An 11,409-nucleotide genomic window follows, 5' to 3' on the forward strand; every position below is an offset into this window, starting at 1 on the left:
ATTTTATCCATACACTTTTTATGACTGAGCATGTTTGCATACTGTTGGGACAAAATACAAGTTGGAATTTTTTTTTTTTAGCAAACACTGGCCGTTCACGCTTTTCCGACCGTCATGCATGAACAAACTTGCAACAACACAAACGCAAATGTCCAAAGATGAATGTTGAAAAATGAAATGTCGACTTGAATTTTAAGGTAAGCGTTTCTCTGGCTGTTTAATCTTATCATAATAACAATGCAAAATAAGTAAATGTTAAAGTTGGAAGTCAATGAAGTTAAAAACATATTTTTCTCAATACGTCAGGCCGCGCCCATGTCTAGACAATAGACATGTCATTCATTTTGTATTTGGCTGGTTTTGGAATTTTAACTTTATTACAGTTCGGCATGTAGGGTTGAAACACATATGTAGCTAAAAGTTTTGTGTAGTATTTTTCACAGGTAATTTTATTTTCCATGAACACCAAATTGCCAAGTGCTCGAAATATGCAGAGTTTTATATTTTAGGGTTTACTGTATTATAAAATATTTTATTTTGGCAGATTTTTCTTTTATCATGGGTCGCGAGAAACAGGACAAATGTTGTGCCTTTGAATTTCCTGATATTCCTACACCATGGCTTCTATTTATTGAGTTTGCCTTTACTTTTGGAACAACCATAGTTTATTTTGCAGACATTGTAACAGACTTTATCACTTTGCGTAAGTTTTTATTCTTTACTCTTCAGAATATTTATGAATTTTAAATATCTTTTTGCCAATATTTATTTAGGCGTATACTGGATTAACGGCTGGTATTATGCCTTTGGAATTTCTTTGTCGTTCATTATCTTGCCATCAATACTTTTGGCTGTTTTGGAATATCGGTTTTTAAAGAAGACTCATGGCAAAAAGTTTACCTGGAAAACAATTATATTTCGTACAATTCTCAACATTCCATTACAGTTGACTCTAATTTGGTATCACTGCAGATTGTCATACACATTTTTTAGCAACTGGCTTGATCATGTCAGGTTAGTCTTCTTTTGTTAACTATTCATTTTTTGAAATTCAATGCTTTAACTATTTTTCTGTTTTTATAAATATTAATATTGACCCAATATTTGTACCGTTTTTTGTTAAATTACATCTTTAATATTTAGGGGTGTAACGAAGAAACGAAAAACGCCATCACAGTGGTATGACCCTACAACACTAGAAAGATCCCGAGGTGCCTCTTTGTCAAGTTTAAATGAACTTGAATATTATCACAGAACAGGAACAGATAATAATGAGGTTTGTTTTTGAATATCCAATTGTGGCATAGAATACGCTATTTTTAGTAAATTTGGTTGCTGACAAAAATATTATGTGTAAAATGTTATTATAGTTGTAAGTAGTAACTTGATGATATTATGAGACCATATTTTATCTCCCAATTGAAGAATATATTAAGTTTTATATATATCCAAGCTATGGCGTTTGTTGTCATGTATATGTTTTTGTCTAAACTGATTGCCTAACATGTCTCATATATGTTCAAACAATATCAATTTCAAATCACATGAAAAGCATACCTCAAAAAGCGCACTGATTTTCGCTGTTTTATACAGTTTTAAACAGTTTTCTATGTGAAAAACTGTTTTAACATCCACCATGTATGAAATCATTTTCTATTTTCAGGATTCAAATCTACATGGCAGTGCTGCAGTTTTTCCACCAGCCAATATGTCTTTAAGTATGCATTCGTTGGCTGCTATTGATGGTGCAGAAGGAGATAAGGAAAAAAGCAGCTGGTGGCAGAGACTGACAAGGGAACAGTGGTTGTCGCATTTAAACACAATGAAATTGTCCGAGAGCATGTTAGAATCACTTCCACAGGTATATACGTTTTAACCAACTTCAGTAACAATGTACTTCTGTTTTCTTTCTCTGTGTGGTCCGCAAATAGGCTACTACAAAAGCACTTTCTGTTGCTTAACAATATCATAATTAGGAACCTGATAGGCAGATGCGAAAGAATGTAAACTTAACATTTGTTTCTACCTCTATCATTGCCAGTGGTTTACATTTTGCCTTTTACTACGTTTAGAGTATATATATCATGCACACTCATGTCCAGTCAAAATACTGAATGGTATTAACTAGTGATGTACCGAACAGTTTTAAAAATACCGAACTTATTTGGTGCATGAAATTATTAACTAAACTTTTAAAATCGCAAATTTTAAACATCATACCTTAACTATTTTGTTGCATCTAAAGAGTAAAGACACTAACCACATTGTCTGCAATATATTAGAAGTTAAGTGAAACTTACGCATTGTGAAAGTGATTTTGGAGTGTCATAAACAAGTTAACTTTCATCAACAAATGTTTAGTTAAAAACAATTGTCAAAACAGGGTTTTTAAGTTTGGCCTGATGTGGCTGAATTATTCGGCTCGAACCTTTTTGAGCAGTTTCAGTGCATTACTGGTACCAACCAATTAACTGGAAAATAACCAAAAACAAAAAAACATTTTTAAACATATCACAAACATTTTTTTATTAGCTGCTGATCAATTTGTATCTGATCGCTTACTACAAAGAAGCCATAGCCATCCAGTACTTATCTGCAGTTTTGTCTTACTTATCCTTATGTGGTGGAGTTGTAAGATACGACAAGACACGAAAAGACAATGAGGCAGATCAGTGGATGGTTGACAGGACTCTGCTTCATTCACGCGCATCTCATACAAGACTGGAATGGCCACAAATACTTTTTGTTACAGTATGTATTTGTGAACAACTATTTTTCTGGTTTATAAATAAGGGTTTACAAGAAATTTTTCCTGCTTTTCAAGAGCCCGTTTTCAAGTAACTTATTGGTATGATTAATTTAAGGCACCAAACCATATATTTTGTCTAGCAGCTACTTATGGGACAATACCAGGTTTTGAAGCGAGTACTGATACTGAGTACGAGTACCACATTTATATACCTTCGATACCAAGTACTGAGTACTTAAGTACAGTGTTGTACTTAGTTGTATATCACTGGCTAATTTATCTGTCATGGCCGGGGTACAGGCGCACACACAAACATGCAGAAAAATGTTATCTCCACATGATAGCAAGAAATATATACATACCTGGTGGAACGTTTTCCAGATTTTGTGCTGTCCGAAGCAAATATTGGCAAAAAGTTGTCCGTAGTCTTATGACATAAATGTAAACTGGCCTTATTTTTTTTTGAACGTTGGTTTTGAAAACTGAGGTGAAATATTTCGATACCGAGTATCGGGTAATCGTCCCATCACTAGTATAAACCATAGTCTGCCAGGCCTTTTGAAAGAAATGTTTTGTGACTGTATTATCAAATGGGTCAAACCATTTTTGTAAGCCCAACTTTGAATTATTTGAGAAACTGTTTACTTGTGTAAGTTGTAAATTTTGTTATTGTTTTATTGCAGCTCTACAAAGGAAGCTTTCTGGCAGCAAGAATTTTAGCTTTTGTATTTTTTACCCTTTTTTATTCTTGGTACATTCTAATCCCTATCTTGATCCACTGGGGAGTAATATTGTGCTACTTTGTGTATCGGTGGTATCCAGACTTCAGTAAGGTAAGTCATCAAAAGTATTTAAAAATGTTTAAAGTTTTGTTACTGCTTTACTCAATGCAAAACAAATATCTAAAGCAGGGGTCTTCAACCTTTTTGACTCAATCGCCCCCTTTCCAAGGCACTGGCTCCTGATCGCCCCCCTATGAGATGTTATTTGTTTTAAATTTCTGCCTTTTGAGCAGATGTGGGCGGTTAGATTCATCTAGCACCGCGAAAGCTTCAGTCAACACCTAATTTAATTGCTACTACAACATGCGAGGTCCATTTCACACAATTTAAACGCATCTGAGAACAATTTGTTACATCATAGACCAAACAATATTAGGATTATGCGCAAACAATCGCTTTCTTTTGTTGACAACAATAGGGCATTACAGGGTAGAGGTGAATCTTAAATGATGCAAATACTTTGCGGTTTGAGAAGCGCTTGTAGGCCCATAGGTAGTGTAAAAGCGAAAAAAGTTTGAGGTAAAGTTTGTTACCAGTGTATTTAAAAGTATGGCCTGTCACCATACATAGCCACAATAAAGTGGCCCCTGTGGCTAATTAAATGCCTAACCTTGGTTTCGAGATCACCAAAAGTACAAACAAATATTCAAATAGCAGCATGTTTAATCTGATGTGTCCATTGTCCCTGGTGTTTGTTTGCAAGACGATGTTTGCAAATTATATTTGCTTGTAAGTCAAAGTTAGCTGAGTCTCACAGTTATGGTACATATTTATACAATCAGTAATGTTGAAATCGCCCACTTTTGAAGGCAAATCGCCCCCCCAACTTCCAAAATTGTCACCATCACCCCCTCGGTAGACGAAATCGCCCACGTTGAAGAACCCTGATCTAAAGCAACAAATCATGAAATAAAAGTAAAGATAGACAACAAAAGTGGTATTTCACTAAAACAGCATGGGAGCATCTCCATCAGTGGTTCTTAATCTGTGGGTAATTACCCCCAAAGGGGTAATTTGACATTTCAGAGGGGCTACTTACTTGACCAAGCATTAAAACAATTTTGATTCCAAATCATTATTACTTTGTGTGAGGTCACAATAGCACAGGAAAATAGCAAAAAAGGTTTACAAAATATAAACTAGGAAAAAAAATGTTAAAAGTCAATATTTTTCCTTTTCAGGTAACACGCCAGCTCCAGCAAGCAGACTACAAGTACAGAGCGTATCTATTTTTAAGCCACGACTTTTTGTCAGTGTTCCACGCAAGTCTAATGGCAATTTTCATCCATGTTCGTCCCTACTACCATGCTTTCATCGACCAACCTTACTGCTTTATGTTCTGGTACGTTTTTACCTAAGTTTATGCCTTGCTAGACTTGCACATAGCGACTAAATATAAAAGTCTGTTAGCCTAAATAATATGGACTAAATATTTGTCTGTTTCACACTATAGTGCGCCGGGCCTGAGGCGTCATGCCGAATCAACAAGTTAACCAAGCATTCCTTAATGACAGAAACATGCTAGAAAAACTTATCCTGCGGTGGGATTCGAACCTACGACAGGAGCCTTTCCGGTACTCGCGCTCTACCAACTGAGCAACACAGACTTAAAGTCGAATCACAAAGCTAACAGCTAATTTTGCAAGTAGTTCTATTCGCATTGCTAGACCCAGAAAAATAGCGCACTTGGTATGACGTCTTGCAATCGTTTACCTTCGACATTTCGACATCCAAAATGTTCTAACGGTGTCGTCATTGCAGACACGACAGGGTGTAACATATTCCGCGCTGAACCTTAAAATTAAACCAGCATGTTAATTTGCAGGTATTACGTGGTGTACGTGACAGAAAACATTGCTCTCTTTCTATTACCTGGAATCATTTTGTCGCTGCAAGGAAAAGATGACAGTCTCAATTATTACCAGTAAGAAACGAAAAAGTTTTTGGGAAAAAATATAACTAAAAACACATGTTAATGATCAAAATCATCGAAAAAGGATCCTCTAATTTTATCGTGGTAATATCTTCGTTAGGCTTGAAACTGAAAGCTTGTACGAAACTTTTTGCACTAAGGGCTAACCGCTTTACAGAAACATTTTGATATGAAATGATGATTAAGGATAGGATTTACGCAAATTTTGCTAAATGTATACGACACGTACAGTTACTATATACGATAAAGTAATGACAATGAACTATTACAAGCGTTTTTTTTACGTACAACTTTTTCTTCCAACACAGATATTACATTCTTATGGCAACCGATTTATTTCTGAATGCCGCTGGATGCGCCCTCTGTACAATATATTACCTGGCAGTCCATAAGATGCGAGCCTTCACTGCACACGCATATCCTACAGCTTCAAACATGCTTTGTTGTTGTTGTGGATCCCGGCAGCAGGATATAGACGATGATGAAGATTATTGGCTGCCTGTTAGAAGTGGTTGGACGGTTTGCAAGCAAGCTGAAACTAGTGAGATCTTTTTTCTCACTAAAGATCAGCTTAAGTCGTTTCACCAGGTTAGTATTGTAGCTGTTGGAGCAGTGGTTCTTAAACTTGTTTTTTTGAGCAACTTAATGACACAAAAGGCTGACACCAAAAGAAATTCCTTTGTTTGGATGGTTGATACTGTTTATGGTAGCAAATAAGATCTAAATGAGGTTCTAGTGTTTTTTTTATTTTTTGAAAGCCCCAATTAGACCAAATAGTTAAATTTACCAACGGGAAAAACGACACAAATATTATATATGGCTAAGTGTAAAATTATGCCCGAATTAAACTCGTTTTATTTAACCTTGAAAAGCCCAGCCCAACGGCAATTCTGGTTTTGTTATCCAAATTGGCCGCGCCTGGCCCAGCCACAACATTGAATCGATGTGGTGTATCATAACACAGTGCTCTTCAACCTTTTTTCCCGTTGTATACCTTTTACAATTTTTAAGCAACTTTGTATACCCTACACATAGCAATTTATAAATGTGACAGTCTACCAATAGGTGCCTGGTCGCGTGAATTATTGTTATACAAGGCCATGAGTAGACAACCTGGGGCCGTGAACATGTAAACTGAAATATTTAGATTTGCGAAACTAGTTTGAGGGGCTGGAATAATATTAACAGCCCAGAAGCCGCATGTTTGAGACTTTTTGTAAAAGACTTTTTTTGCGAAAACAGGCATCATTAGCGTCACAATTTAGATGGTGACGTTATAAACAGTAAAGTCTGATCCCTAGACTGTTTTACGTAACAAGCTAGAAATTAAATTGGCTATCAGGCACTGTTAATAAGGATTTACGATGCGGCCGTTACAGCGGAAATATCACTGCAACAAAATAAAGAGAAGTTTATAAACACTTATTTTTCTGTTGAAACCTTCAACTTGAAAAGTGATCAAACTTATTAAACATATTTTATTTCCCAGACCTACAACACTGTAGTGCGTAAAGATCGTCTAAAAGGCCGAGCTGTGGAATGTTTCATTGATGACAGATGTAAGATCTTCTACGCTCCAAGATCGAAGATGAAACCAATGAAAGACCGAGGATATTATCCGGATACTCTTCCGCGTCCATCGCTCCGAAAACTCAAGGATCCTGCTCCAGCTCATAACGACCTCATCCCCGAGGAGGAAGTCATTTTTCTGGAGGAGCACGATCCCCCTGAGCCCAGGTCCTCCAGGAGTGAAAGTCCAGAAAGAAACGTGGCTTTTAATGTAGAGGAAATGTCTCCTGAAACTGCTGACGTCCATCGAGCCCCTGAAGAGCCTGCTGTAGTGAAACGACCAGTACCAAAAGCTCGTACTTCTATAAAGAAAGTAAGGCCACAGTTGGCAGGTGAAACAAGTCAAACTCCATTAGTTAACAACGCTGACAGTGGGACAAATCCTATATCAGAAGAGGCTGAACTTCCTGATGTTAGCACGGAGCGAGAATACGAAACGCCGCGACAATTGGAGGATGATATTGCTCCTAAGAGGCCAACACGGAGCAAAGATTCATCTCGTAAGTCCTCCGGGAAGAGTAACCGCAATCCAACATTCATGAGGAAGAAAGATGAAGATGATTTAAAGCAAACGCCGCCCATAATTCATTCCCCTCATGTAGAGAAAGATGCCAGTCGCAAACCACAAGAGGACGACCAAAAATTTACCAAAACGCCTGATAAAAGAAACAGGAGCAACAGACGTATGGTATCGGAGCCTAGGGATGACAGGCTGTCTTCTAAGAGGACTGGAGCCAACAGAGAAGGCCCTAATGTTCCAAATATTACTCCTGCAAGAAGCGACAGTAGTGGTACACCCAGATCAAGTGATAAGGATCCGTATTCCTCCAGAAGTTCGGGAAGTAGGAAGGCAGTTGATTCTTATGATTCAAGGGCTGCTCCCTCTAGTGGTGAAAGAGGAGATGAAACGCGCTCTTCTTTGTCATGGCCTGAAGACAGAAGGAAGGAGCCTTACATCCCGAGTAATCCACCTAATACTAAGAGTCCTCGCATCCAGGATGATGATAAAATATATGAGGAATCAGGAAATAATGAAGACATCACTAATGAACTGCCTGGCTGGCAACAAACGTGGATTTAAAGGGAATTATGTTCATATTGGTGGTATATTCAGGTTTTATTATGGTCCCATGGTAAAATGCCTGTTGCGAAAGGTCATTATTCCATTAGATACTTTTATTATTATGTGGTACCTTGAGGAACCAGACTACAATGCTGGCCTGGAAGTTGGTTAATCATCTGGATTTCAGGATGATGTTTAGGTTTTGTGGCAAATATTGTTTACTATACGCCTTATCTTTATAAACCTCCTTTAAATTTGTTCAGTTTGGTAACGTTTTGAGAGTGTATGAAAAATTGTGTTTCAAAATGCAAGAGCCATATTTACTCTGTGTGTTCTTTTATATCTTTTATCCAATCGTTATCACCATATTCAATCGGTGCTATGTCGTTCATAGACAATCAATCAATTTGTAACATTTTTGAACTTTTTTTAAACTTTTTTATGATCAATCACAAAAGCGACCTTTTCTGAGAAGCGAAACCAATTTTCTGGGAAGCATTTCGACACGCGCGTCATCTGAATCTAAAAAAATATCGCCGTACTAACTTTTCCACCTCGCCTGGCGCAGGAGTATGCAAATGAAGCCACGATCACACAGCAGGTCATTCGCGTATAAACACATTTGCATACAAGTTTGTGGCCGTTAGATGGCGCCACAGGTAGCTCGAGAGAAATTGTTGTTGTTGGCGCTGGATTCTTGTGGCGTGAGAAAGGGTCATTTTCGCGGCGATGTAATGTTTTTCCACTTGGCAGTGCGCATATAAGACTCATTTTGATCCATGAATTTCGGTATAATGATGCTTTTTGCTTTGCTACTCTTTTACTACGTCATATGGTTTGCTGAGTTGCTTGGATTTCATTAAGTGAATGTCCGAAGTATTTTTATTTTTACGCATTGTGATTTGCAAATTTTGATTTTGAACAATTGACCCTTTGTGACCCACCGACACCCCTACAAGCCCCCTAAGGAAGAGGTGCTTAAACGGGGTTAAATACACCCTAACCCTTTCAAGGGAAAATTAAATTAAGCATTATTTTTGTGAATGTAAGATTGGAAAAGAAAAAAAATTGAAAGCCTGTGCCTTAATTAAGGTGATTTTATCGAAAGCTGTGATGACCAATTGGCTCTGTACGTTTGGTTTTAGACATGTTATACTTACAATGCAAAATGCTTTGTGCGTTTTTATACACCTTTTTTACTTTCGTCTTCCTATAATCTGCATCAAATCTTTATACTTGCCACTTACTATTCATATGTAGCAGTATTGTTGCAAGTTGATTGACCAATTTCAAGTGCTTGTTGTCCGTGCGATTTTTCATATGATCCAATTTCGTTGGTGCTTTTTCTATTTTATATACTCTTTTGTGAGGACTGATGGTACACAATTTTTGAAATATATTCTTATCAATGGTTATTTTGACTGCTCTAGCCTATACGGTCAATGTCTTGTCACCAGCTGCACTGATGATACCTTGGAGATAGAAACAGTGTGCACAGTTTTTAGCTTAATGACTCAGAAGCGTATATGCAGACCAGCAATCATGACACACTGGTTTATAAATCAAAGTACGCTGGGCCCGTTCAAGTCGTTATACCGAATCAAGATGTTTTCTCATTCCCATATAACAAGGCACAGGATAAAAAAATCTAGCCTGTGGTGGGATTCGAACCCATATAAGCTGAAGAGTTTTCCATTTCTTTTCTGATGAAAGCATCCAGAACAGACTAGAGTTGTATAGGGGCCCGTGCCAAGTACACGTCAAACTCGAAAACTTGATTAAAATAGGCCTAAAACTGATTTATCTATGTACAAATAGGATAAACATGTGATCTAGTGTGAAGTCAGGCCCGATTCAAGTTCGTTTCGTTCAAGCTACAGCCCGAACCCGACCTACTGTCAACTTTGTAACAAACACCATTAATGTAATGATCAGTTCATTCCGTCTTGCATGCGCCAAGCGTGGCTGAGGTCATTTTGACGACGTAATGTATTCGAAACCGGACACGGTATTCCCCAAAACAAGATGGTCTAGGTCGGCGTCATTGCTCACTGTGGGTAAAACCCTTCGAAGAAAAGTAATTCAGATCCAAAAACTTATGCAAAGTGCAGAAATAGATTGTAAACACGTATGCAGCCCAAAGTTGAACCTACCATAAGCATAGAACACTCAAACTTCACAACATCACAAACAATTGAAATGGTGTTCGTTAAAAGCAGAGTTTTAAGGGTTTGAAATTGGGGCCCGAATCGGAATTTTTATTAAACAAGGCCAGATTTATACACAAAAGTTGGTAAATTTGTGCCACACAAATGAGGTCAAGTCCAAACTTGCCCCGAAATACCAGACCTGACTTACATTTTTGGTAAAATACACATACAAAGGAAATAATACAACTTTCCGGCATAACATTTTAAACCATTTTGTTGCACCAAATGCGTTGAAAAGTCTTATTTAAAGTAAGCATCTATTATGTTATATTGTAAAGCATTTTAATTTGCAGCGGGGTTCTCAATGTTTTTCACCCCATCTCATTCCACGTCTCCAAAACAGAAATCATTTTTATCCACAAATGCAATCTACAACTTTGTATGACCAAAAGGTATTCTGTACCAATCTTGTTCTAAGTTACAAAACGCCAAAAAAGATTGGCAGTAGCCTACCACCCTGGTTGAGAAGCTATTATTTACAAAAAAACGTTGACGGGTTTGAGTACTTGGGGTTTAGACATTATCAAGGGTATGACTCGTATCATGTAAAATACGAATCGTGTCCGTTATCAAACCTATTTAGTGCTTAGTTGTTGGAAGACGATTAACGGGGTTCATTCATCAATCGATGATTTTATGTTATTAGCATACGAGTTTTTCTACTAAGTGGGTTTCACACCATGTTTTTTAAGTTAAAGCCCTTAATTGCACAGTAGCTATTAGGAAGTTGAGACTGTGGTAGTCATATGTTTGCGGCGTGTTGTGTTTTGCTGAGTCAGCACAAAAGTTTAGTATATTTAGCAATATTGTTTAAGTAGGTTGGAGTGTTTAGTACATGTGATGTTAAAGCTATTCCATCAAGACTTTTTCTGTGCGTATCTGAGCTAATATGAAGCGAATTTGGGCGCGCGCTTTTTGAGGCAGTTTGTAATATCCTATAAATTTCCGTTTAGATTGCGGTATTCGACACAGGTTTTTGATTGAAGTGTGTTCATCTAGTATTGCAAATATCTTCACTAAACTTTGATCTGCTTTACAATAAGCCACCAACCGTTTGTCACATAAGTGCCCCCAAAACGAATAACGATACAAAATATTGTGAT

General features: G+C 37.3%; 1 protein-coding gene across 1 annotated transcript; it reads left to right on the plus strand.

The window, feature by feature from the left end:
* Positions 1-105: 105 nt before the first annotated feature.
* On the plus strand, positions 106-9,511 carry LOC145213865 (uncharacterized). Its single transcript, XM_080082277.1, has 11 exons — positions 106-197; positions 545-703; positions 774-1,014; positions 1,144-1,276; positions 1,664-1,861; positions 2,533-2,751; positions 3,433-3,582; positions 4,713-4,873; positions 5,357-5,455; positions 5,773-6,052; positions 6,954-9,511. Exons 2-11 carry the CDS (start codon positions 559-561, stop codon positions 8,112-8,114), a joined length of 2,787 nt encoding a protein of 928 aa, XP_079938403.1. The 5' UTR covers positions 106-197; positions 545-558; the 3' UTR covers positions 8,115-9,511.
* Positions 9,512-11,409: the final 1,898 nt, after the last annotated feature.

The sequence above is a fragment of the Phallusia mammillata genome, chromosome 1, assembly GCF_965637545.1.
Source record: "Phallusia mammillata chromosome 1, kaPhaMamm4.hap1.1, whole genome shotgun sequence".
Classification (NCBI taxonomy): Eukaryota; Metazoa; Chordata; class Ascidiacea; order Phlebobranchia; family Ascidiidae; genus Phallusia; species Phallusia mammillata.